The following is a 27,361-nucleotide window of genomic DNA, read 5'->3' as shown; positions in this document are numbered from 1 at the left end:
TGTTATGTCATATTTTCATTATCATGTATTTCAGATTATTTCCTTATTTCCATTTTCATTTCTTCTTTGACTAATGGGATATTTAGAAGTGTATACAATTGAGTAGTTCTTAGCTATCTTTTTTGTTATTGATTTATAGCCTAATTTCATTTTTTAGAGAGCATATTCTGTATGTTTTCAGTTATTTGAAATCTGACTTGCTTTTTGACCCTAGCATATGAAGACTTTAGGTAAACTGTCCATGTGCATTTGAAAATATGTTTTGTATTTGTTGGATGCGGTTTTCTGCATATATTCAATTAATTCAACTTAATCATGTTATTCAAATCTATCTCTATTTTGCCTATTTTATCAATTGCCAAGAAAGGTATGTTAAAGTCTTAAGCTATGCTTGTAAATTTGTCTATTTCTCTTTATTTTTTAGTTCTACCACTTTTTTCTTCAGATCACACATATCTTTAATTTAGTCCTTTACAGAAAGAATCTTTTTCCCATAAAAAGTAAGAATTAAGTGCACATCATTTTAAATAGGAGTGAACAAACTTTTTTTGTAGAGGGCCAGGTAGGAAATATTGTAGGGATTGCATGCCACATATTATCTCTGTCATATATTCTTCTCCTTTTATTTAAACATCTCTTAAAAATGTAGCAACAGTTCTTAGCTTGAGAGTCATACAAAAACAGACTGCAGGCCAGATTTGGCATATGGACCGTAGTTTGCCATCTCCTGACTTTTAAGTATTAAAATTAATGTGTTCCAGTAGTTATATCAAGAACCAAATAAAAAAATCAATTGGTATATTTGCACACCTACAATATGCTCAGGGACAAAAATATAAAATAAATATAATATAGCTACTATCTAGAAGTTACTTTAGATAGTATAATTAGAAAAAATGAACACATGAAAAAGACCATATTAAATACAAAACAATATGTTCTGAGTATTTTTAATAGCTAAATCTTATAGTTAAAACAGAGAATAAGGGAGTACATGAAGGGCATAGCTAATGAGCAACAGAAAAGTTAGATAGTAGAGGATCACTGAAAGTCTTTATGGATAGAGACCTCTTTGAACTAGACCTTGAGACATGAAATAACAGAGAAAATAGAAAATAACATGAACATAGGTGACAGGGAATTTGGAACTTGTGGGACAATGAAGGTAACCACAACAACAAAACCCACAACCAGTTCAACTTCCAACCACACCCAGTCACCCACCCTAATGCCCTAGAAGAAGAAGACTGCCATTTCCAGGCATAAATGCTATTTACCTCAGTTTTCACAGTTCTAAGCCCTATGTCTGGCAATTAGTAGAAGTTGTGAGACACAAAAAGCAACTCACTGTCAAGAGACAAATCTGCAGGACCAGACTCAGAGACTAGATAATACAACTATTAGGGAATTTAAAATAACTATGATTAATATGTTGAAGACTAAGTGAAAAAATGAGACATGTGTGAACTGCTAGAGGTTTTCAGCAGGGAGTTGAAAAGTATAAGAAAGAATCAAATAGAAATGTTATAAATAAACAGCTTGGGAACATATAAAGAATGGCTTCAATGTGTTCATCAGTAGAATAAACACAACTGAGGGAAAAAGATCAGTGAACTTAAGGATAAGTCAAATGAAATTACACAATTGAAACACAAAGAGGAGGAAAAGCAACAGTAACACAGCAATTGATAACCATGGGACAATAGCAAACCTTTTAATATGTGTGGATTTGGAATCTCAGAAGAACAGAGAATAGGGCAGAAGAAATATTTGAAGAGAAAATGGCCAGGAATTTTACCAAAGTGATGAACGACATCAAACCACAGATCCAAGAAGCCCACAAACAAGATAAATACAAGACACACACACACACACACACACACACACACACACACAGAGAGAGAGAGAGAGAGAGAGAGAGAGAGAGAGAATCATCATATTCAAACTGCTGAAAATAAAAATTAAGAGAAAGTCTTGAAGATAGCGAAACTAAAAATGTACATTACATACAGAGGAACAAAGATAAACATTACACTATTCTTCTCATCAAACACTATGCAAGTCAGGAAATAATACAGTGACATCTTTAAAGGGCTGAAAGAAAAAGAAGTTGTCAGGTCAGAATTCTACTTCCAACAAAATATTTTCAAAAGTGAAGGAGAAATAGACTTCTTTAGACAAATAAAAAGAGAGAATTCATCACCAGCAGAACTGCCCTATAGAATATGTTAAAAGAAGTTTCTCAGGCAGAAGGACTATAATACCAGAGAGAAATTTGGGTATACACAAAGAAATGAAGAAACCTGGAAATGACTAAAATGAAGCTAAATATAAAATACATGTTTCCTTATATTAAATTTATCCAAAAGATAACTGACTATAGCTCAGGGGTCAAAAAACTTACTCTTTAAAGGACTAGATAGGAAATAAGACTAGACAGTAAATAATGTAATGTTTCATTCCTTTGCAAGTTTCTTTGCATCTTCTTTTCCTCCTTATTTTTTCTTTTGCTGCCTCCTCCTTCTTCTCTTTCTTCTCATCCTTTTCCCCCTTCTCCTCCTCTTCCTTCTTCTACTTCTTGATCCTTTAAGAATGTAAAAACCATTCTTACCTCAAAGGCCATATAAATACTGTGAGCTTGATTTGGAGTATGGGCCATAGTTTGCTAACCCCTTGTTTAAAGCAAAATTATTAGCAATGTATTGTGGCTTCATGGCATATGTAAAAGTAAAATATATGACAACAATAACACAAGGATGAGGGAGAAATTGATATATAACAATATATTTTTATAAGATCCTTATACATGAAATGGTCTAATATTAATTGAAGGTATATTGATTAATTGAAAGATGTTTTGTATATCCTGAACAACCATTAAAATATTTTAAAAAGAGGTTTAAATAATAATTTATGTAATGATAAAATGGAATCATAAAAATATTTACTCCAAAAGCAGAAAATTTGTGAAAATCATGAAGAAAACATGGAACAAATAGAAAGCTAACAAGATGTTAAATTTTAATGCAGCCGTATGTATTAGTCTGTTTTCACACTGCTATAAAGAACTTCCCTGAGACTGGGTAATTTGTAAAGGAAAGAGGCTTAATTGACTCACAGTTCCACATGGCTGGGGAGGCCTCAGGAAGCTTACAATTATGGCAGAAGGGGAAGCAGAAACATCTTACATGGTAGCAGGCAAGAGAGAAGAGCAGGGGAAACCGCCACTTAAAAAAATCATCAGATCTTGTGAGAAGTCACTCACTATCATGAGAACAGCATGTGGGAACCTGCCCCCATGATCCATTCACCTCCCACCAGGTCCTTCCCCCAATAAATGGGGTTTACAAATCAGATTACAATTTGAAATGAGATTTGGGTGGGGACACAGGCAAACCATATCACCATATTAAGAATTGTAGGCAATCTTTGCATGATGGTGTGGGACCACACAAATGACTGTTTAAGCAGAAACCCTCCCAGGTAATTTAGAGTCAGTAGGAAAAATTACAATTGTTTCATGATCTTTAAGATTTTCGTCAAAACATTAAAAACTTTATTCCTCTTTATTATAACTATGTGGGGCAATGAAAAAATAGTAAAATGAATATTTATTTAATATCCTATTATTCTAAACATTAGAAACATTGAAAATAAAGTGTTTTCTTTGTTAAAAAAAAAAGAATAGTTTTAAATAGTGCTTGCCTTTTTCTTCTTATCATTAACTTATGATATGGAGTGGTAATCTTTACTGTGGCTTGGTGCATTGTCATACTTCTTTCTAACTTTGAATCAGCTTCCAACTTGTTATCCTTTTCACTTTTAATATTACGAAATATCTCTGAGTCCCTTTAATATGAAATTTCTTTCCGGCATCACATCCTCTCAAACATGTACTTTCATCACAACCACTTTCCTCATTTATGTCAGTAAGTTAAACTTGACTATGTTCTTCTGGATGCATTACTAGAGTCTTTCAAATGGTGGCATTGGCTACATTCCTACAGTCAGCTATTTCTTCTATAATTCTACTTACAATATATTTCAATTTCACTTTGAGCACTATCAGTTTTCATTCTTTTGGTGTACTTTTAACCTCCTTAACCAACTCTGTCTTTCATTTGTACATTTTTTGTGGAAAAAAAATGATGCAGATTTATCACTGGGAGTCAAAGAGGCAATACTACTACATTATTTACAGTCTGTATGCAAACTCAAAAACAGATGCACAGTGACCAATGACTGACAGACTTTGAATGGAATGACTTGAATGGTCACTGATCTTGATATGCATCTGTCACTTATGTAGTGATTTGTGGAATAGCATTCTAGCAGCGAAGTTTATATTTTATGCAATTAAAATTTTATGGTAACTGAAATTTGAACTATGTTGAAGTACTGATGTTATTTAACTAAACTGTGGTAAGTAGAATTTGTACGTACTGGAACAGTGCAAAGTGAAGGCTGTCTTTACAATAAGTGTGAATGTTCTAAATACACCAGTTAAAAGACAGAGCTTGTCAGATTGGATAAATAAGCAAGACCCAACTGTATGTGGTCTCTAAGAATTGCAATGTAAATGTCGAGAAAGATAGGTTAAAATAGGAGTAGGGTGAGAAGTGACAAATCTTTCTATAGAAGAATTCCAAATAATGTATTTTTATTTATTTGTTTTTGAGATGGAGTTTCACTCTTGTTGCCCAGGCTAGAGTGCAATGGTGCAATCTCGGCTCACTGCAACCTCTACCTCCTGGATTCAAGCGATTCTCCTGCCTCCGCCTCCCAAGTACCTGTGATTATAGGTACCCATCACCACGCCTGATTAATTTTTTGTATTTTTAGTAGAGATGGGGTTTCACCATGTTGGCCAGGCTGGTCTCAAACTCCTGACCTCAGGTGATCCACCCATCTCGGCCTACCAAAGTGCTGGGAGTACAGCCGTGAGCCAGTGCACCCAGCCCCAAATAATTTAAACAGTTACCTCCTCCTTCAGGAAATGGAGCTTATTTATCCACCCCTTCCCTCTCTTTGAATGTGAGCTGAATTTAGTGATTCACATCCAAATAATAGAGTATGGAAAGAAGAAAAATAGAAAATTTGCAGTGGAGAAACCTGGGAAACCCTGCCTTAACTGAATGACCAAGGATAATATCATTAGTCATAATTCAGGTTGATATCATGTGCCCCCTAATATGATATGATGAGGAAGGACTTCACCTTTATGTTATTCTACCCCAACAACCTATAACCACAGAGAAAAAAATATGAGAAAAGCATCAGACAAACCCACATTTCAGACATTCTACAAAATACCTGACCATACTCCTCAATACTGTCATGGTCATGAAAACAGGGAAAGACTGAGAAACTGTCACAGACCAGGGGAGCCTAAGGAGACATGATGACTAAATACCATGCAATATCCTGGATAAGGTTCTGGAACAGTAAGAAGACATGAGTGTAAAAACTAGTAAAATCTGAATGAAGTCTTGAGTTTAGTTAATTATAATGTATCAATGATGATTTCTTGCTTTTGACAAATGGGCTGTGGTAATGAAATATGTTAATATTAAGGGAAAGTGAATGACGGTATACAGGACTGTCCTAGAGTATCTAAAATTATTCCAAAATAAAAAGTTTATATATTTTAATTCAAAATAAATTATAGGACTAGACACAAATTAAATGTAAATTAAAATTAATAAAAAGGAGAAAGATGGAAAAATATACTATACAAACAATAATGAAAAGAAAGCTGGATTGGCTCTATTACTATCAGATGAAGACACATTAATAGTAATAAACAGGTACATTGATGATAAAAGGATCAATCCAGCAAGAAGACAGACATTCCTAAATGTGTATGTACTTAAATACAGAGATATAAAATATAGGAAGCAAAAATTAATAAAACAGAAATAATAAATCCAGAATTATATCTCACAATAATCAATAGAACTAATAACCTCCCCAAAAAATAATACTATAGAACATAATAATACTATATCCCCAACCTTTTTGACACCAGGGACCAGTTTTCTGGGAAATAATTTTTCCACAGACAAGAGGTGGGGAGGAATAGTTTCAGGATGGAATTGTTCCACCTCAGATAATCAGGCATTAGATTCTCATAAAGAGCAAGCAACCTAGATCCCTCATATGTGCAGTTCATGATAGGGTTCTTGTTCCTGTGAAAATCTAATGCTGCTGCTGATCTGACAGGAGGTGTGAATTCAGATGGTAATGCTTGCTCACCTGCCACTCACCTCCTGTTGTGTAGCTTAGTTCCTAACGGGCCACAGTACCCAGTCTGTGGCCTGTGGGTTAGGGACCCCTGCTATAGAAGACTATAATATAACAGTATTATAGGCCATATAGACCATTATAGAGCATTAAAACACAACAGAACACACATTTACTTCAAATGCACATGGAACATTCACCAAAATAGACCATATTCTGGACCATAAAACAAATATTAACAAATTTGAAATAGTTAAAATCTTACACATTATATTCTCTGACCTGAACATAATTAAACTTAAAAAGTAGAAAATCCCCCAAATGCAAAAACAGACTTCTAAATAACCCATGGATCAAAGAGGAAGTCACAGGGATATTAAAAAAAACATTTTGAATTAAATGGAAATGACCACACAACGTACAGAAATTTGTAAGATGCAGCTAAAGTGTGCTTAAGAAAAATTTTTAGCATTAAATACTTTTATTAGAAAAGAAGAAAGATCTCAGATTAATGATCTAAGCTCCCACTCTAAAAAACCCAAAAAAAAGCATATATACCCAAGCAAGCAGAGGATGCAAAATAGAAGTCAGTGAAATTAAAAAAAAAAAAAGAAAGAAATTTAGTGAAACCAAACTGTGTTTCATGGAACATTTTTATAAAATTGGTAAGCTTCTAGACAGACTAACCAAGATTAAAAGAGAGAAGGCACAAATGACCAATATCAGGAACAAAAGAGGAGACATCATTACAAATCCTATAGACATTTAAAGGATGCTAAGAGAACACTATAAACAACTTTATGTCTATAAGTTTGACAGCTTATATTAATGGAGGAATTCTTTGAAAGACAGATACTACCTAAGCTCACTCCAGAAGAAATAGATAACCTGATTAGTCCTGTATTTATTAAAGAAATTGACTTACTACTTAAAAACATTGTAAGAAAAGAAAAATGATACCATATGGCATCACTGGTGAATTCTACCAAACAAGAAAGAAATATTACTAATGTTACAGAAATTCTTCCTGAAAAATAGAATAGAGAGAAACACTTCCCAGATAATTTTATGAAGCTATCATCACTCTGATACCACAACCAAAGACTTTAGAAAAAACTACAGTCCAGTATTCTTTATGAAAATAGATGCAAAAATCCTTCACAAAATATAGCAAATTGAATCTAGTGCACGCGTGCTCTCTCTCTCTATATATATTTATATTTATATATATTTATATGTAGATATATGTATTTATATATATTTTTATATATAGAAAGAGATGATGTATTTTATACATATTACATCATGACCATGTGGGGTTTATCCTAGGAATGCAAGACTGTTTGAACATTTAAATATCAATCATTATAAGTCACCATATGAATAGGCTGAAGAAGAAAAACTATATAACCATCTCAATTAAAATAAATCAACATCCATTTGTATCAAAAACCCTAAGAAAATTAAGAATACAAGGGAACTTCCTCAAACAGATAAAAGATGTCTACAACTAATATCATAATAGTGTTTGAATGAATGCTTTTCACCTAAGATCAGGAACAACACATGGTTGTGCACTCTCACCACTTTTATTCAACATTGTACTGAAGTTCCTAGCCAATGCAGTGAGGTAAGAAAAAGAAACAAAAGACATGCAGATTGGAAAGGAAGAAATAAAACTCTCTTTGCAAAGAGCACAATTACTACATAGAAACTCTCAAAGAAGCCATCACACACACACAAAAGCTAGTAGAACTAATAAGGGAGTTCAGCAAGGTTTGAGGACACAAGATTAACATACAAAAATAAATTGAATTTCAGTTTGTTAGAAATGAACAATTGGAAATTGAATATTAAAAAAATACCATTAACATAACACCAACAATTAAATACTTAGGTATAAAGCTAACAAATATTTGCAACATACGGATGCTGGATGCTATAAAACACTAATGAAAAAAAGTAAAAGAAGACCTAAATAAATTAGGAAGATTAGCCATGTTCATAGATTAGAAGACTCAGTATTTTTATAATTATTTTCCCCAAATTGATCTATAAATTCAATGCAGTCCCAATCAGGATCTCAGTAAGATTTGTTGTAAATATTGAAAAGCTGATTCTAAAGTCTGTGGAAAGGCCAAGGAGCTACAGTAGTTAGTACAATTTTGAAAGAGGAAAACAGCATTGGAGGACTCCTGTTACCTGAGTTAATATAAAGCTACAGTAATCAGGACTGTGTGGTATTGGCAAAAGGATAAACACAGAGATCAATAGAACAGAATAAAGAGTACAGAAATAGAACCACGCATACTTGGTCAATTCATTTTTGACAAAGATGCAAAGGCAATTCAATAGAGAAGGCATAATTTTTTCAACAAACTGTGCTGGAACAACTGGACATTTATATAAAAGGGAAAAAAAGAACCTTAAACCATTCCTTGTACCATGTACAAAAATTAACCCAAAATGGTTTGTAAAATTAAATATACAGCCTAAACTATAAAACTTTTGGAAGAAAACAAAGGGGAAAATTTTCTGTGTTCTTGAGTTAGGCAAAAATTTCTTACATACCACACCAAAGGCAAAATCCATAAAATGAAACAATGGATACATTGGACTTCATCAAAATTAAAAACTTCTACTCTTTGAAACACCGTGTTAAGAAAATGAAAAGAAAAGCTATAGATTGGCCAGGCACAGTGGCTCGCGCCTGTAATCCCCACTTTGGGAGGCCGAGGTGGGTGGATCACTTGAGGTCAGGAGTTTGAGACCAGCCTGGCCAACATGGTGAAACCCCATCTCTACTAAAAAGACAAAAATTAGCCAGGTGGTGGGTGCCTGTAATCCCAGCTGCTCGGGAGGCTGAGGCTTGAATCCGGGAGGCAGAGGTTGCAGTGAGCTGAGATTTTGCCATTGCTCCAGCGTGGTTAACAAGAGCGAGACTCCATCTTAAAAAAAAAAGAAAAAAAGAAAAAGAAAAACTATAGATTGAGAGTAAATATTTTAAAACAATAAGTGATCATGTATTTTTATCCAGAACATATAAAGAACTTTTAAAACTCAGTAATAAGAAAACAAACAACCCAATAACAGACAAAAGATTTGAACAGACACTTTACCGAAGGATATATATGGATAGTAAATAGATAGGTGAAAGCATGCTTAACATCATTAGTCATGAGGGAAATGCAAATTAAAACCACAATGGGATACCACTACATGAGGATATGGAACAATTGCAACTCTCATTCCTTGCTGGTGGGGATGCAAAATGGTACAAAAACTTTGGAGAACAGTTTGGCAGTTATTTATAAAGTTAAACATGTATTTACTGTATGACCCAGCAATCTCACTCCTAGTTATCTATTTGCCCAAGAGAAATGAAAATATATTTACACAAAAACCTGTATATGAATGTTTGTAATATATGAATGTTGCTTTATTCATAATCACCAGAAACTGGAAACCACTTAGATGTCTCTCAGCTGATGAATTGAAGTACATCCATACAATGGAGTAAAACTTGCTCTAAAAAGGATCTAATTGCTGATACATGCAACAATAAAGATGAATCCCAAATGCATTATGCAAAGTGAAATAAGCCAAACTCAATAGGCTACACACTATATGATTCTATTTACATGACATTTTTAGAAAATGAAACAATGAAGACAGAAAACAGATCAAGAGTTGCCTGGGGATGGAGAGAGTAGTTGATGGTAAAGGGGCATGCAGGAATTTTGGCAGGTATTGGAATTGTTTTTTTGTTTGTTTGTTTGTTTGTTTGAGAATGGAGTCTTGCTCTGTCGCCCAGGTTGGAGTGCAGTGGCGCGATCTCGGCTCACTACAACCTCCGCCTCCCAGGTTCAAGCAATTCTCCTGCCTTAGCCTCCCAAGTAGCTGGGACTACAGACGCCCGCCACCACACCCGGCTAATTTTTTGTATTTTTAGTAGAGATGGAGTTTTGCCATGTTGGCCAGGATGGTCTCAATCTCCTGACCTCATGATCCACCTGCCTCAGCTTCCCAAAGTGCTGGGATTACAGGTGTTAGCCACTGCGCCCGGCCTGGAATTGTTTTATATCTTGATTGCGGTGATGGTTATATGACTTACACATTTGCCAAAACTCATAAAACTATACTAAAAAGGGTGAATTTTACTGTATGTAAGTAGTAACTCAGTAAGTCTGACTTTTAGAAAGAATATTGGGGGAGGGACACCTTCTTGACATGAAAGGAAAGCATAGGGAGCTGTACACAAAGCTGGAGAAGTGGAGTTCTAAGGAGATGGCCTGTATGCATCAAACTAGAGATGCCAGGGCCCTCCTTGAAATACTGAATTAGAGTCTTGAAGTAGATATGCTACACATCACTGAATTCATTTCTTTTGGCTGCTGTAGAATATTCCATTTTTTTGTTTGTTCATTTATTTTACTTTAAGTTCTGGGATACATGTGCTGAACGTGCAGGTTTGTTACGTAGGTATACTTGTGCCATGGTGGTTTGCTGCACCTATCAACACATCATTTAGGTTTTAAGATCCGCATGCATTAGGTATTTGTCCTAATGCTCTCCCTCCTGCTTCCCCCAAACCCCCAACAGGCCCTGGTGTGTGATGTTCCCCTCCCTATGTCCATGTGTTCTCGTTGTTCAGCTCCCACTTATGAGTGAGAACATGCAGTGTTTGGTTTTCTGTTTCTGTGTTAGTTTGCTGAAGATGATAATTTGAATAGACCATAGTTAATTTATCCAGTCTTCTGTTGATGAACTTCTGGGTTGATTTCAGCCTATGGTATTGTGAACAGTGCTGCCATGCATTCTTTCACGTTTCCTACTGAGTATGCACAAGTATTTTTCTTGGTCAATAGGAGTGGAATAGGTCATGGGGTAGATGAACATTCAACTTTAGGAAGTAATGCCAAATTGTCTTTTAAAGTCATTGCATCAATTTACATTTCTCCCTTCAGCGTGGAAGATACTCTGTGAATTCACATCCTTGCCAACTCTTACTATAGTTATTGTATCTTCCTAGTAAATAGGAATTTTTATCATTGCATGTTGTCCTTCATTATCTCTATAATTGCTTTTTAGCATAAATAGCTTTTTGTCTGTTAATATAGCCACTTCAGCTTCCTTTTGGTTATTGTTAACCTGGTATATCTTTTCTCATTTTTTTAACTTTTAATCTTTCTGTAGCCATATGTTTTAAGTCTGTCTTTTATAAATAGTATATAGCTGAATTTTAAAGAATTCATTCTGACTGTCATTATCCATTTAGCATTTACTGCATTTACAGTTATTCTAATTACTAATATATTTTGATGTATTTCTTCCATCTAGTCTATTTCTGTTTGTGCCCTGCCCTGTTTTGCTATTCCATTTTCTTTCCTTTATTGTCTTCTTTTGAATAGATTATTTTTCCTCATTATACTTTTATTCCTCTATTATTTTGGAATTGATACATTCCTTTTCTATTCTTATTGTGATTAGCTTGTTATTTTCACATGCATATATTACTTATCAAAGTCTAAAGTTAATAAATATCTGTACTTTTCCTTTAACAATATAAAACCTCAGAACATTTTAACTCCATCTCCCTCCTGATGTAGAATCTATTTTTCTTATGTATTTTAGTTGTATCTTCTAAAAAAGTCCCACAAGACATTATTGTTAATGTTTTTTATGTAATCAATGTTTGTTATATTAGCCAACAGATTGTCACTGTCTTTGCTCTTCATTCATTCTTGCGTCTCAGACTTTCAATACTGCATTCATTTCCAGCTCCCTAAATTATATTCTTTAAATTTCCACTAGTACAAGCCTGTTTCTACTGGTGGTAAACTCTGTCAACTTTTATTTGCCTCAAAATGTGTTTATGTCCTGACTTTTGAAAGTTATCTTGTCGGCACATTCAATATATTATTTCATTGTTTTCTAGCAATTATATCTGCTATTGAGGAGCCTGTGGACTATTGAGGAGTCAGTGGTAAATAGTGGCTAAAATTGTGGATGAAAACAATTTGTCTTTTGTTTCCTCTCTAGCTGAAATAAGTTCTTTTTATCTTTGGTGTTTTACAGGTTCATTGTGATGCATCTAGACATATAGGTCTTTTTATTTATCCTGCTTTGTATTTATTGGGATTCTTGAATCTGTAGACTAATGTCTTTCATCACTTCTTAGCAATCTCATCCATTATTTATATGCATTTAATAGAAAACAAGAACATCTCAGTACTTTGGGAGGCTGAGGCGGGCAGATCACTAGGTCAAGAGTTCAAGACCAGCCTGACCAAACTGGTAAAATTCCATCTCTACTAAAAATACAAAAATTAGCCAGGTGTGGTGGTGCACACCTGTAATCCCAGCTACTCAGGAGGCTGAGGCAGAAGAATCACTTGAACCCTGGAGGCGGAGATTGCAGTGAGCCGAGATCGTGCCACTGCAATCCAGCCTGAGTGACAGAGTGAGACTCCATCTCAAAAAATAATAAAAAAAAAAAGAAAATGAGAGCAATTAATAATAAGTGACCTAAGACTAATTAAACACAAGAAGACAGGAAAAAAAAAAGCAGTAAACTAGAAAAAAAAAGAAAGGAAATAATGAAAATAAAAGCAGACATTAAGAAAGTAAAACAAAATGACCCAAAAGAATTAAAATTGACTTCTTTTATTATTATTATTTATTTATTTATTTTGAGGCAGAGTCTCACTCTGTAGCCCAAGCTGGCGTGCAGTGGCACGATCTCAGCTCACTGCAATTTCTGCCTCCAGGGCTCAAGTGATTCTCGTGCCTCAGCCTCCCGAGTAGCTGGGACTCCAGGTGCATGCCACCACGCCTGGCTAATTTTTTTGTATTTTAGTAGAGAGAGGGTTTTACCATGTTGCCCAGGGTGGTCTCAAGCTCCTGAACTCAGGCAATCCACCCACCTTGCCCTCCCAAAATGCTGAGATTACAGGCGTGAGCCACTGTGCCCAGTCAAAAATTGGCTTCTTTAAAATAACATAAAACAGGCAGATCTCTGACAATAATGATAAAGAGAGGAAAAATAGAAGGCACAAGTCAACACTATTAAAATGAAAAAAGTTCGCTAACTATAGATACAGTAGAATTAAAAAAAAATCATAGTATGGTAACTTTACATTTTAAAATATGAAATGAAAATTTCCTAGAAAATGTAAACTACCAAAATAACTTGAGAAAACTAACAAACTTAAAACAATGTCATTAGATAATTTGAATTGGTAGTCAAAAATCTCTGTCTTTTAAACACACATACACAGACACACACTCACATACTCTAATATGCCAGAGGAGAGAAGGCCTCAGGCCTTTTATAGGCAAGTTTTACCAACCGTAACAGGTCAGTTAATTCTTTTTATACTATTCCATGGGGAAAAAAAAGAGGAAAAGCTTGTAAACTGATTTTATGGAGCTATTGTAACTTTGCTACCAAAATTGAAAAAGCACAGTACAAGAAAAAATATACATAGATCAATCTTATTTAGGAACATAGAGGCAAAGATTCTAAATAAACATTAAAGTGTTCATCATAAGGAAAAATGTAAGGAAAGTTCAACATCGGAAATATTTAGCAATATAATTCACCATATTAACATATTTAAAAAGAAAAAACCTCATGATCTCAATATATACCAAAGGAAAAAAAATCATTCAATACTATTCAACATTAATGATAAGGGAAAATCCTCTGGATGGAGTAGAATAGAAGAGAATTTTCTGAACCTGATTGTTGTTATCAACCAAAGCCCTAGAGCAAAAAATACTCCTAGTAGGGAAACTTTTGTAGCATTCCTTTTCTATTTCTCCATTAAAAGCAGAGACAAATCAAGAATGATCATTGTTGCCACCATTTTTGTACTGAGGTCCTAGCACATGCAATAAGACAAAGTATGGAAGGAAGAGAAGAGGGAAGGAGGAAGAGAAGGGAACAGGTAGTACCAGTCAGGAATGCATATAATTATAAATATCAGAAAACTACCAGTGGCCTAAACAATGAGGAGTTTGTCTCATACACAAGAGATTGGGAAGTGCGGAGCCTAGGGATGGTGGTATTGATCAGCAGGGTTGTCATGGTGTTCTTTCTTTTCTTTTTTTGTTTTGTTTTGTTTTGTTTTTATTATTATACTTTAAGTTCTAGGGTACATGTGTACAACGTGCAGGTTTGTTACATACGTATACATGTGCCATGTTGGTGTGCTGCACCCGTTAACTCATCATTTACATTAGGTATATCTCCTAATGCTATCCCTCCTCCTTGTCCCCTCTCCACAATAGGCCCTGGTGTGTGATGTTCTCCTTCCTGTGTCCAAGTGATCTCATTGTTCAATTCCCACCTATGAGTGAGAACATGCGGTGTTTGGTTTTCTGTTCTTGCAATAGTTTGCTGAGAATGATGGTTTCCAGCTGCATCCATGTCCCTACAAAGGACACAGACTCATCCTTTTTTATGGCTGCATAGTATTCCATGGTGTATATGTGCCACATTTTCTTAATCCAGTCTGTCACTGATGGACATTTGGGTTGATTCCAAGTCTTTGCTATTGTGAATAGTGCTGCAATAAACATACATGTGCATGTGTCTTTATAGCAGCATGATTTATAATCCTTTGGGTATATACCCAGTAATGGGATGGCTGGGTCAAATGGTATTTCTAGTTCTAGATCCTTGAGGAATCGCCATACTGTTTTCCATAATGGTTGAACTAGTTTACAATCCCACCAACAGTGTAAAAGTGTTCCTATTTCTCCACATCCTCTCCAGCACCTGTTGTTTCCTGATTTTTTAATGATTGCCATTCTAACTGGTGTGAGATGGTATCTCATTGTGGTTTTGATTTGCATTTCTCTGATGGCGAGTGATAATGAGCATTTGTTCATGTGTCTGTTGGCTGTATGAATGTCTTCTTTTGAGAAGTGTCTGTTCATATCCTTTGCCTACTTTTTGATGGGGTTGTTTGCTTTTTTCTTGTAAATTTGTTTGAGTTCTTTGTAGGTTCTGGATATTAGCCCTATTCTTTCTACTTTACCCTCTTTGGTTCGATTTCATCCTCATGCTTGCCACCTCATGGCCATAAGATGGTTTCTGCAGCCCTGGGCCTTACATACACATTCCAGGCCAGATCAAGGGGAAAACAGTGGTGTCAGTGTCTTCCCAGAAGCCTTGGGGTGAACTTTCCCTTACATTTCACTGCTCACTGTTAGCTACAAGAAAGGCTGGGAAAGTGGATGTCCAGGGATAGGGTCAGAGCTAACATTAGGATTATAGACATACTTATACTAAATAAATACTTAGAATGATGTTATGCTTATTCTAATGCATTCATGGAAATTCTGTTCTTCTTTGTTGGATTTAAGTATATATATTTAATATTTGAGGCATACTAAAAACTTATTTATTGTTTATCTTGTTAAAATTTAACTGCATGTTCTTTTAAAAACAATTTTTTTTCTAATCTGACAATGCTAGGAGTTGGGCATATCGTCACTCTGAAAAAACTGGGGCTCTAAAATTAGTAATAACTGGCTGGGCGCGGTGGCTCATGCCTGTAATACCAGCACTTTGGGAGACCAAGGCGGGGGGATCACAAGGTCAGGAGATTGAGACCATCCTGTCTAACACGGTGAAACCCCGTCTCTACCAAAAATACAACAAAAAAATTAGCCAGGCGTGGTGGCGGGTGCCTGTAGTCCCAGCTACTTGGGAGGCTAAGGCAGGAGAATGGCTTGAACCTGGGAGGCAGAGCTTGCAGTGAGCCGAGATCGTGCCACTGCACTCCAGCCCAGGCGACAGAGTGAGACTCCATCTAAAAAAAAAAAAAAATAGTAATAACTACCACAGAAGCATACAAGTTTGTCCAAAAAGACAAGGATTTTTTCCTCTACATTAACTCTGGCAAAATTTACCAAACAGATTTTTCCAGCAAGGAAATTGAGTAGCAAAATAGGCAGTGCATTAGGATACAGTTTTGTAAACATGCAGACACATTCTTCAAATGCATGTGTCTCATAAAATCCAAGGCTACAAGAAATTATAATTTAGTGATAGCATTTCTGCAGACAACTAAGAAAATTCTTATTGATATCATTAACTGTGGATTAGCCATGTGAAATTACTTATCCTTGAGATCTTTATCCTACCAAATTATATTAAAATTTTACTAAAATCCTTTAGAAGTTATGCCCACTTGAAAATTTCTCAGCTGCTATTTTGTTTGAACATGGGAATTTAGCCATAAATCTCACTTGTCTGAAGAACCTGAAAGCTAAACAAAAATTGTACTGAGTCTGCAGACAATAGGAATAACAAATTTTACTGGTGAATCTGTGGGTTCAAAGCAGGCTGAACACAGGATGTGGACTTACCTTCAGAAGTGGGAGAGCAAACTCCAAAGTGGACACCAGGGAAGGAGAGCATAGAACTGAAGGCAAAAACTATAGCCTTAAAATGGGGTCTTCATACATACTGGCCAGGGGAGAGTGAGGACTTCAAGTCACAGGGAAGCTTGCCGGAAGCCAGGGAAACCAGAGGAGTGTAAAAATGAGTTGGTCAAATGCAACAAATAAATCCCTTTTGTGAAGGTGAGTTTCACTGAAAAGGCTCTACAGTTTTCCCTACTTTTTAAAAAAGGGCTGAAGATATTCCTTGCAGCTCAGTTGAGGCAATCTAGGAGAACCAAGTCCTCAAAGTGAGATTCTAAATTATGTATTGATATCCTTTACTAGTGTGCTGTTTTTGATCAATATCTGTCAATTCCTTCTAAGATTGTTGTTATAGAAAACTGACAGAAAAGGGGGTTGAGCTGAAGGAATTGAGCTGAAAGAAGCCTCACTTCTTTTATTCAATTAACCATTTAAATAAATTATTTGTTCTCTTTCTTGGGAAGAGTATTATAAGGATTTTTCTCCCCTGAGAATGTCAGACTTGGGCTTTTGGTAAAGGGCAGTCAGGTTTGCTGTCAGGCAGTAGGAGAGATGTGATTGAGACAGCATTGTCTAGCATGTGGGCCCATTCTTCCTCAACCACGGACTAGGTGTGTTCTCTAAAAGTTGCTGCTTGTAGACTTAACTAATTTCAAAAATAATCTTTATGGTGCTTTTCACTTGTATCACTTCCCTCAGTCATTTAAATTTTTTAGAATCTTTTTTTTTACACAATAGAACAGTCCATATGTAGCTATGTTAAATCACCTTTTACATGAACCTGGGAATCTGGCTATTTAAAGAAATCTTCTAACAAAGCATTCTATAAGACAGATATTACTCTCTAATTTGCCTGCTTTTGAAATGTACCTGCTTTTAAAATTTGCCCTTTTATCTAGGCAATTTGCATAAGGCTGGCTGACCTTATATTCTAATAGAACTGTTGCCCTCCCATGCTCTTGGCTTCCTTTTGAAGTCAGTGATCATAGCTGTTTCACTGAATGAATACAGAAAGAAAGGTAGTGAGTGCACAGTGGGTGACAGAGCCATTTGACTTTCAAGGTACAAACCCAATAGCATCCAACAAGTGACTCAGCCTCTTCTTCTGGAAAAGATAACATGTACCGTCTTCATCCACAGCCACTTTCAGTGTACCTCGGGAACCACCACCATCTCCAGCAGAGGTGAAGTTCTTTCCCAAGAAACACAGATCAAAGGTATTCATATTCCTCACTACAGAAAGAAAATTGTTCTTATTCACAACATTTTCTGTGAGATTTTTGGTGATTTACATATGTTATTGAGTTGTACCTTCAACCTAGAAATAAGTGCTATTTCAGCTGTTGCTGGTATACATTTGACTTTCAAAAGGGAAATTGTACAAGTTAACTCTAGCATAATGTTATTGGTGGGGTCTAAAAAATTCAATCATGTTGCATCATTGCAAGATTAACTAAATGACTGGGTCCACTTCTAATACTAACTGGTCAGGAGTCCAGTAGCTATTGCTTTGTATCCAAATTTGTGTGGTGTAGGATGTCTTATTGTGAGGTTCTACTGTATTTCATTTGTCTTTAAATACAGTTTAAAAAGGCAAGATCTCCAAACATAGAATACCTTAATGAAGCAGGGGAAAGAATTCTGCATTATTATTATTATTATTATTATTATTATTATTATTATTTTGAGACAGTCTCACTCTGTCGCCCAGGCTGGAGTGTAGTGGCACAATGTCGACTCACTGCAACCTCTGCCTCCTGGGTTCAAGTGATTCTCATGTCTCAGACTCCCAGGAAGCTGGGATTACGGGTGCCTACCATCATGCCTGGCAAAGTTTTGTATTTTTAGTGGAGACAGCGGTTTCACCATTTTGACCAGGCTGGTCTCAAACTCCTGACCTGAAGTGATCCATCTGCCTCGGCCTCCCAAAGTGCTGGGATTATAGGCATGAGCCACCACTCCTGGGCTTTTTTTTTTTTTTTTTTTTTAACCATCATGTGGCATGGGGCACTTTTTTTTTTTTTTTTTTTTTTTTTTTTTTTTTTTTTGAGATGGAGTCTTGCTCTGTCACCCAGGCTGGCTCAATCTCGGCTCACTGTAACCTCTGGCTCCCAGATTCAAGCGATTCTCATGCCTCAGCATCCCTAGTAGCTGGGATTACAGGCATGTACCACCACTCCCGGCTAATTTTTTGTATTTTTAGTGAAGACAGGGTTTCTCTATGTTGGCCAGGCTAGTCTCGAACTCCTGGCCTCAAGTGGTCCACTTGCCTCGGCCTCCCAAAATGCTGGGTTTGTGGGCATGAGCCACCACACTGGGCCAAATTCTATATTCTTTAACATTAACTCCTCACAGTACAATCTAATTCATTCTTATGGAGATTCCCCCAGTTTCAATGTGCTGGACTTTTGTACCTTGCTTTCTTATGTTTATGGGCTGCAGATAGACTTGTGATTTTTGAAACTTGTCACCACAGAAAGGAGACAGCTGGCACTGTCTTTTTCTGGCTTCCCTTATGTGGAAAGTGGTCATGTTTTCAGCTGCTCTTATAAGAAAAAAGGAGAAATTGAAGAGTGGCACAAGAGAAATTAATCCTAGACTGCTACCTGCTCTTCTCAGACTTTCATCTTTCAATACTGAAATCATCAAGAGGTTTCACTGTATTTTCAGCACTGGTGGGCTGTGTCCCCTTAAGAAATTTCCAGGCTATTTATGTAGCAGCATGTCATGTGACACCCCAGTTGCCATGGCAAATATTTGTGTTTCATGAAAAATGTGAGTAAAGAAAATCAATGTAAATGGCCAAATCCCAAGACAGACAGGCCTTCAGGCGAGTGTTTGGCCTGCACCATTATTGTTTCAAATTCAGCTGTTTAACAGGCTGTGAGAAGGCCATGGGCTAATGTGCATAATAGGAACAGGCGGAGGCACCTGTTTTGATTCTCACCCTGTTGGAGTGCTCAGGTCCCACAGTTTTATAGATAACAGATCTACAGGTAATACAAATATTATGACTAGGTTTTAGCCAGTAAATGGTTTACCTCGAAAAAATAGTTTTAAATAATGACATATTTTCTGAATGCTAATGAGCCCTGGCTTTAATTTCCTTTATTGACTTCACAAAGCTCTCCCCGGCTGCTGGAAACAGTAATATTTAATGACTTTTTCCTGTGGTCCGAGATTGGTACAGCATTTCTAAACTGACTCTTCAATGGTAAATGTAATTTTTCATATATTTTGTGGGAAGTGTCCTGGGCATGGAAGTTAAAAGGAAGAAGAAGGACCTCAGTGTAGCACGCCTCGTGATAGAGCCAGTACACACCTTTGATCATACTCCACCACAAAGCAGTGTGGTGCCACACTAGTGTCCCCTAGAAGTGGGACCTGGCATCTGATTATAGTTGTTTTTGTAATTATTTGCTTAGTCAAACTCTTCAAAGCAAACGGGGCTTGGCAAACAGAGCATCGTTGTCAGTGTGGGAAAGGTCTTTCTAATTATTACCTCCTGCCTGCGTGGAAAGAGAGAACAGGCTGACCCAGCAGGGAAAGTGGGGAAAGGGGTGAGGCCCTGAGCCTTCTATTTGTTTTGTAAAATTGCCCATGAGAGTCGTTTTGATTTAAACTGTGTCTCATTCTTCATTGTAGGGGAGAAGCAGAAGGCCAAGAGGACATCATGATAGGAAGGTCTGTAATTTGTGTGACTAGTTGAAATTTAGGGTCTGTCACCTGATGTCCCTTCCTTTTGCTGCAGGGCAAAAGTATGAGTGACTTGCTTGACAGCTGGAAATGGCAACAAAAGTTCGTACTTCTTTTATAAAAGAAATTAGATCATGGTTTCAGAAAAAAAAATTTTAAAAAAACATGGTTCATTTAAAGTGAAAACCCTTTTTTGCCTTCTTTTGGAACTGAATTACTTCTCAGGCTTCAGTCCAAACAAATGACTTAGCATCCTTAAAATTTGGCTGAATCACATCAGTCTTCAACCTCAATCACAGATTTTCATCTTTTAAAAGTACACTTAAAAAGAAATAAAATGTGAAAAATAAATGCAGTTGTCTCCCAGCACGTGCTTGTATGTGTGCATGCATATAGGATGCACACATACATGCAGCATATTGCGTGTATGCTGTAGTACAGATGGGATTTAGAGTTAAGCTAATCCTAACAACTAAGGTAACAAAAATATTGGAAAAATGAAATAGCCCCCACAATATGGCAAGTACATGCCAGCAAGGAACATTCCAGAAGGCCATGCATGGGTAATAAAAGTCCTGAACTTGAAGTAGGAATGCACCGGATTCTCCTTTGAGCAAGTCACTTTACTTCTCTGCTCTTCACTTTCCTCCTCTGACAAATGAGGACGATACCTTCCTTCACATAGGGTTGCTGCAAGGATCAGATGTGTTAATGTGTGTGAAAGTGTTTTGGAAAAGTACTTGTTATCATAACTCATTGGTCCATTATTAAGAGCATCTTCTAGGCCTCCCTTTCTTGGTGATCTTCTTATCAGTAAGAATTTCACGGGGATCTTAGCCATCTGCTTTCAAGGAAAAAGAGCTCGCCTTTGGGGTCACATTTTATTCCTGCAGAGCTGTGCCTAGATAGAGCTGTATTTACATCAATGATTATATACAGTCCCTCTGTACCTAGACAGATTGCTTCTTAGTAAACTAATCAGTGCAATTAGATCCTTCCTCTTGCTTCCCTTGATGTCTTACTGTGAGAAAAGTGTGAGCTTGATTCTGCAGGTTAAAAACAGGATGTGTTTACAAACACTAAGGCATTATGTATCTGGAATATTTGTAACTGCTAATGTTGACTGAGCATGTCCTGCATGCATGGCACTAAGCATCTTTCATACCCGCTGAACCCTCATAGCAGGCAGAACCTATGTGCTGCAGTTGTCCCCAGGCCCACTCAGTTGGTAAAAGGGTGCAAAGGATCCAGCTGACAGAGTGAAGCTCCAGAGTTTGTGCTCTCTGCACGTTCCAGGTTATGAATGCTTCCACATGGGTCAGTTTTTCAAATACTACTACTACTGCTCACAAATAGTGTTACTACGGCTGCCACTGCTGCTGCTACTGCTACTTGCAGCTAACATGTACTGAGTGCTTACTCTTTGCCAAGCTCTGTTCCTAACATCTTAAGTGGATTATCTCACTTAGTTTTCACAGGATCTCTGTGCAGTAGGCACTATTATCATTCAATTAGTCATCCAATTAGTAAATGACAGAGCCAGCGTACAACACTGGACTCTGTAACTATCAGAGCCCCAAAGCATTGGGGAAATTTTTATAAATCTCAATCATTTTTTACAGAAACAGATTACACTTAATACATTTCTAAAATATATCACATTTCTGCCTAACTAACCTAATGTAGTATTTTCTCTATTCAATGTCATGTATGTAGGTAATCAGTTTCTGTGCCCTTTACTGTTTCCTTCGATAACAGACAGCAGCGATCACCTTTGTTGCTGTGTCTGCTTTCATCAGCTCCGACTTTAACAGCCTTTTCTATCATATAGCTCAGTTAACCAAACCCAGTTTAAGAAGTTGAATAAGTTTAAGTCAGTCAGGCTCTGCACAGGATCCGAAGAATAAAATGAAAAACGATAGTAGAGTTTGTCATAGTTATTTCGATAAATCTGAGGCATCTTTATTTTCAAGAATCTAGTTCAAAGGTTTGAGGTTGTTAAAATTTTCCTGTCAGCAAATAAATCTTTTATTTAAGGCAAGCATAAAATTATGTTAAGATTCACTTAATTTTAATTAATATTTTGATAATAAAAATCTATTTTATGGATAAAATAAGCAAACAAATATTTATTCTACTATAGGAGTACAGACCAAATTCATGAGTGTTTTTGCTTCTGGGAACAGGGAGAAAGAGGAAGGAGAATGAAAAGAAATACAGAGAGGATGTTAACTTTATATATATGTAACATACACACATATATGCACACACACCACACACACACACACACACATTTATATATATACAGCAAAGAAGATGAAAAATTAAACAAAAATGTGTCCGTGGTAGTTTTTTATATTATTCTCTATACTTCTCTGTGTGTTTAAAACTTTTCCAAAACATTTCCAAATAAAAAAAAATGCACATTGAATAAAAATATAAAAGAAAATCCTGTTTCCCAAGCCATCCGTCTGTTGTAAAATTTATTTTGGTGTAGAAAGAATAGGTTTGGGTGATAACATTGTAATCTCAAATTTGGGATCTCACTTCTCTTAGTCATTCTTTTCAATTGTTACTTTCTTTAGTATTTTCCCAACATATACGTCTGATCCTCTCATTAGAAAACTGTAATTATTTTATGGGTGAGTCAGCTGAAATATTTTAATCAGGCAATATGTGTGACATTAAACATATCACTGCCCCATCTGCTCTCATTTCCCCTATCTGTATAAAAGAAGATTGGATCCAATCAGTATTTTTAAGGGGCTTCCATATCCTCACCCTACAACCCCAGGGAATCCTCACCCCACAGCCCAAGAGAAAGAAGAGAAGCAAAAGCTCCTATCAATGAGGGGCTCTAGGCCCCTATATCCACAACACCTGGGTTTTCTATTTTACCTCTTTACCATCAAACTATATAGTATTTGAATAAAATGTTCGAGGCTTTAAAATGTATGCTTTCAAAACCACTAGATGATATCTAGCAGCAGTTTCGGCTTTAACATGTTATATCTGGTGGGGGAATAAGCCTACTTCTTAAAGGGCACAGGGTGCCTCCCTGGTTGACTTTGCTCCCAGCACAATTTAGTCTCCTTTCTTGTCTTGCCCTAAAGGGTTGGAGAGAGGGCAGGTCTTAAGAGAATTAGAGCTCTGCAACCTGGAGATACAAAATGAGATTCAAAAGCAAGTCCGAAGCTATTTTTTTCTCTTTTAGACTCATTTTCTCTCATAAAACCTCGTTTAACTTACCATCTTAAAGGAAGAAGAGAAAAAAATCCACACACACACACACACACACACACACACACAAAAAACCCGGTGGAATCTTTGTTAAAAAACACAAACCTTGATTTTTTTTTTTTTTTTTGTTAATGGAGTCTTGCTCTCTTACCCAGGCTGGAGTGCAGTGGCGCAATCTCGGCTCACTGCCACCTCTGCCTCCCAAGTTCAAGTGATTCTCCTGCCTCAGCCTCCCAAGTAGGACTAGAGGTGTGCACCACCACACCCAGCTAATTTTTATTTATTTATTTATTTTTAGTAGAGACGGCGTTTCCCCGTGTTGGTCAGGCTAGTCTCGAACTCCTGACCTCAAACGATCTGCCCACCTCAACCTCCCAAAGTGCTGGGATTACAGGCGTGAGCCACCATGCCCAGCCTAATTTTTATTTTTTCAACTTTTAGGTTCAGAAGTACATATGCAGGTTTGTTACATAGGTATTAATAAGTTGTGTGTCATGGGGATTTGGTGTACAGCTTATTTCATCACCCAGGTAATAAGCATAGTACCCAATAGTTCATTTTTGGATCCTCACCCTCTTCCCAGCCTCCACCCTCAAGTAGGCCCCTGTGTCATTCCCTTCTTTGTGTCCACGTATACTCAATGTTTAGGTCCCACTTATAAGTGAGAACATGCAGTATTTGGTTTTCTGTTCCTGTGTTATTTTCCTTAGGATAATAGCCTCCAGCTCCATCCATGTTGCTTCAAATAACACGACTTCTTTCTTTTCTGTGGCTGCATAGTATTCCATGGTATATGTGTACCACATCGTCTTCAACCAGTCTACTGTTGATGGTAATTTAGGTTGATTCCATGTCTTTGCTATTGTGAATAGTGCTGCAGTGAACATAACACATGCATGTGTCTTTACCGTAGAATGATTTATAGTCCTTTGGGTATATCCCAATAATGGGATTGCTGGGTCGAATGGTAATGTTTTAAGTTCTTTGAGAAGTCACTAAACTGCTTTCTACAATGGCTGAACTAATTTACATTCCCACTGGCAGTGTATAAGCATTCCCTTTTCTCTGCAACCTCACCAGCATCTGTTATTTTTTGACCTTTTATAATGGTCGTTCTGACTGGTGTGAGATGGTATCTCATTGTGGTTTTGATTTGCATGTAGAATCTTTTAAAAACAGTTACCATTTTCTGTAATTCATTAGAAATTGCCATCCTCACCTATGCATTTTCATCATTAAATTTTCCAAATGAATTGGAATTATACAGTTTTATTTGCCAAACAATTTTTTGGGAATTCTTGCAAAACAATTTTCTTGTAATTACCGAGAAAAACTATAAGGATTGTGTTTACTACTCTTCATAGCATTGTCTAACTGAACATTGTTATTACATGTGATTAATAATTTCACTTATATACAACAGAAAAAAAGGTTAAATTGTCAGCCAACAAGATAACCTTTATTTTTTCACTTTATCTCTTTCATTGATCAAATTGTGACCTGATCATTCATAGGAAATTTGGAAAATTCAGAAAAGAGAAAAAAATATAGAAGGATTTTTTTCCCCATATCACAATCCTTTGGTACTATTTAAACTTTGGCATATTCTTTTGTTGGTATTATGCTGTATATTCAACTGTGATTTTACTCTTTTCATCTAACAATTTATCATAAACCTTTACATATATGATTTTAAATTCATAAAACATTTTTAGTGGCTTTATAATATTCTTTATTAAAGATATACCATAATTTTCTTATTTATCCTATTGCTTGACATTAAATTATAAATGTTACATTATTAATAAACAGTTGTTGTTGTTTTTGTTTTGAGATGCGGTCTCTCTCTGTCACCTAGTCTGGAGTACAGTGGCATGATCGTGGCTCACTGCAGCCTTGACCTGCCGGGGCTCAAGCAATCCTCCCACCTCAACCTCCTGAGTCGCTGGGACTACAGGCATGTGCCACCACGCCCAGCTAATTTTTTTTTTTTTTTTTTTGCATTTCTTTGTAGAGATGGGGTTTTAGTTTTACCATGTTGCCCAGGCTGGTCTTGAACTCCTGGGCTCAAGCGATCCACCTGCCTTGACCTCCCAAAGTGCTGGGATTACAGGCATGAGCCACCACACCTGGCCTGTAGAACTTCTTGATCGAAGGGTATGGACATTTTTGTATCTCAGTAGCCAAATTTTGCATTAGTGCTCCAAAACTTAAGCTACAAGTTTGCAGATAACTTGTGTGAACATGGAACAGCTTTGTACTGTGAAGTCAGTCCAACTGGCTATAAGTTTAAATTTTAGTATTCACACTTTCATTCATTCATTCATACATTCATACATTCATTCATTCAATTAATCCTTTTTGACCTTTACTGTGTGCCAGGCAGTGTACTAGATAGGCACTGGGGACACAGCAATGAACAAAGCAAACCTAGTCCTTGCCCTCTTGGGATTTATATTCTAGTGAGAGAGGCAATAATCAAATACTGAATATAACATCAAAGAGTGAGATAAGTGCTATGAAGAAAAATAAACCAGAATACATATGTAGGTATAGAAGCCATGCACGGTGGCTCACGCCTGTAATCCCAGCACTTTGGGAGGTCATGGCCGGCAGATCACTTGAGGTCAGGAGTTCAAGACCAGCCTGGACAACATGGTGAAACCCCATCTCTACTAAAAATACAAAAATTAGCCGGGCGTGGTGCCGCATGCCTGTAATCCTGGCTGCTTGGGAAGCTGAGGCAGGAGAATCACTTGAACCTGGGAGGTGGAGGTTGCAGCAAGCAGAGATTGTACCACTGCACTCCAGCCTGGGCAACAGAGGAAGACTCTGTCTCAAAAACAAAAAAAGAACACATATATAGGTATAGAGAGTATGACAAGGTAGAGCTCTGTAGAAATTCTGCAAATATTCTTTAGTGATCTGTGATCAAGGAACTTACTAGACCCACATTTTTCTCAGGAAAATTGGAATGTCAAGCTTTACTTTGGTGATAATAACAGTCCTTTCTGAGGCTTGCTCTTTTTCCTATACATGTCGAGACAATGATGATGAGTCTTTGCTCAGAGATCTGGGAATCCAGCCTGCTTTTGATTCCCATCCTGTCAGGCTTCCTGTTCACATCCCCAGCAGGTTCAACCCATCCATCATCATTGTCCCCAGTGGTCCTTAACTATGTCACGTTTTCTTGGAGAATGTTAGAGGTGTAACAGAAAAGATGAAATCAATGCAGCATTAAAATGAAATGTGTCTGTAGAAGGAAATTTCACATTTGACTGAAAATAGACCATCTATTTAAAAAATCTTGATTCTGTTCTGTTTGATCTTCAACCAGATTTTGATCCATCGTGTGTTTTTGTTCCATGAGGATGCATCAAAGGACAGGGATTTTTCTCCTCAGGAAGTGTTTTAGAGTTCAGGAAGACTCATTTGAATAAAGATACCTTTCAAAGCAATTGCAGAAATTATTCCTAGAAAATTGCTGCTGATCTGAGTGGCCTTTGCACTCATGTCTCTTCTTTTATATGTCTCTACTCGATGAGTTCTGTTTTTGCCTTTTATTCTTTGTAAAGGTTAAGGACTCTGACTTTCACTTTTAATTGGCACTTACGGATTACTTAGACAATTTCTAGGTATTAAGAACGGAGAGCCATTGACTTGCAGACCCCAGAATACTGGAATATCACTCTTTGGGGTTCTCTTACCATGACCACCTTTACCATTAGGTGGTGTGGGCAGC

The 27,361-nt window shown here is 36.7% G+C and overlaps 1 protein-coding gene across 6 annotated transcripts in view; it reads left to right on the top strand.

Annotated features, from left to right (window-relative positions):
- The window catches only part of IQCH (IQ motif containing H), a 255,954-nt gene that overhangs the window by 103,885 nt on the left and 124,708 nt on the right, over window positions 1–27,361 (top strand). For all 6 annotated transcript variants that reach the window (XM_017851107.1, XM_017851105.1, XM_017851104.1 and 3 more), the window contains exons 8-9: window positions 17,824–17,900; window positions 20,329–20,367. In XM_017851107.1, the coding sequence (XP_017706596.1) occupies window positions 17,824–17,900; window positions 20,329–20,367 (116 nt within the window). The remainder of the gene's footprint in view (window positions 1–17,823; window positions 17,901–20,328; window positions 20,368–27,361) is intronic.

The sequence above is a fragment of the Rhinopithecus bieti genome, unplaced genomic scaffold, assembly GCF_001698545.2.
Source record: "Rhinopithecus bieti isolate Rb0 unplaced genomic scaffold, ASM169854v2 scaffold_31548, whole genome shotgun sequence".
NCBI lineage: Eukaryota > Metazoa > Chordata > Mammalia > Primates > Cercopithecidae > Rhinopithecus > Rhinopithecus bieti.
This window is presented reverse-complemented; position numbering and strand designations above follow the sequence as displayed.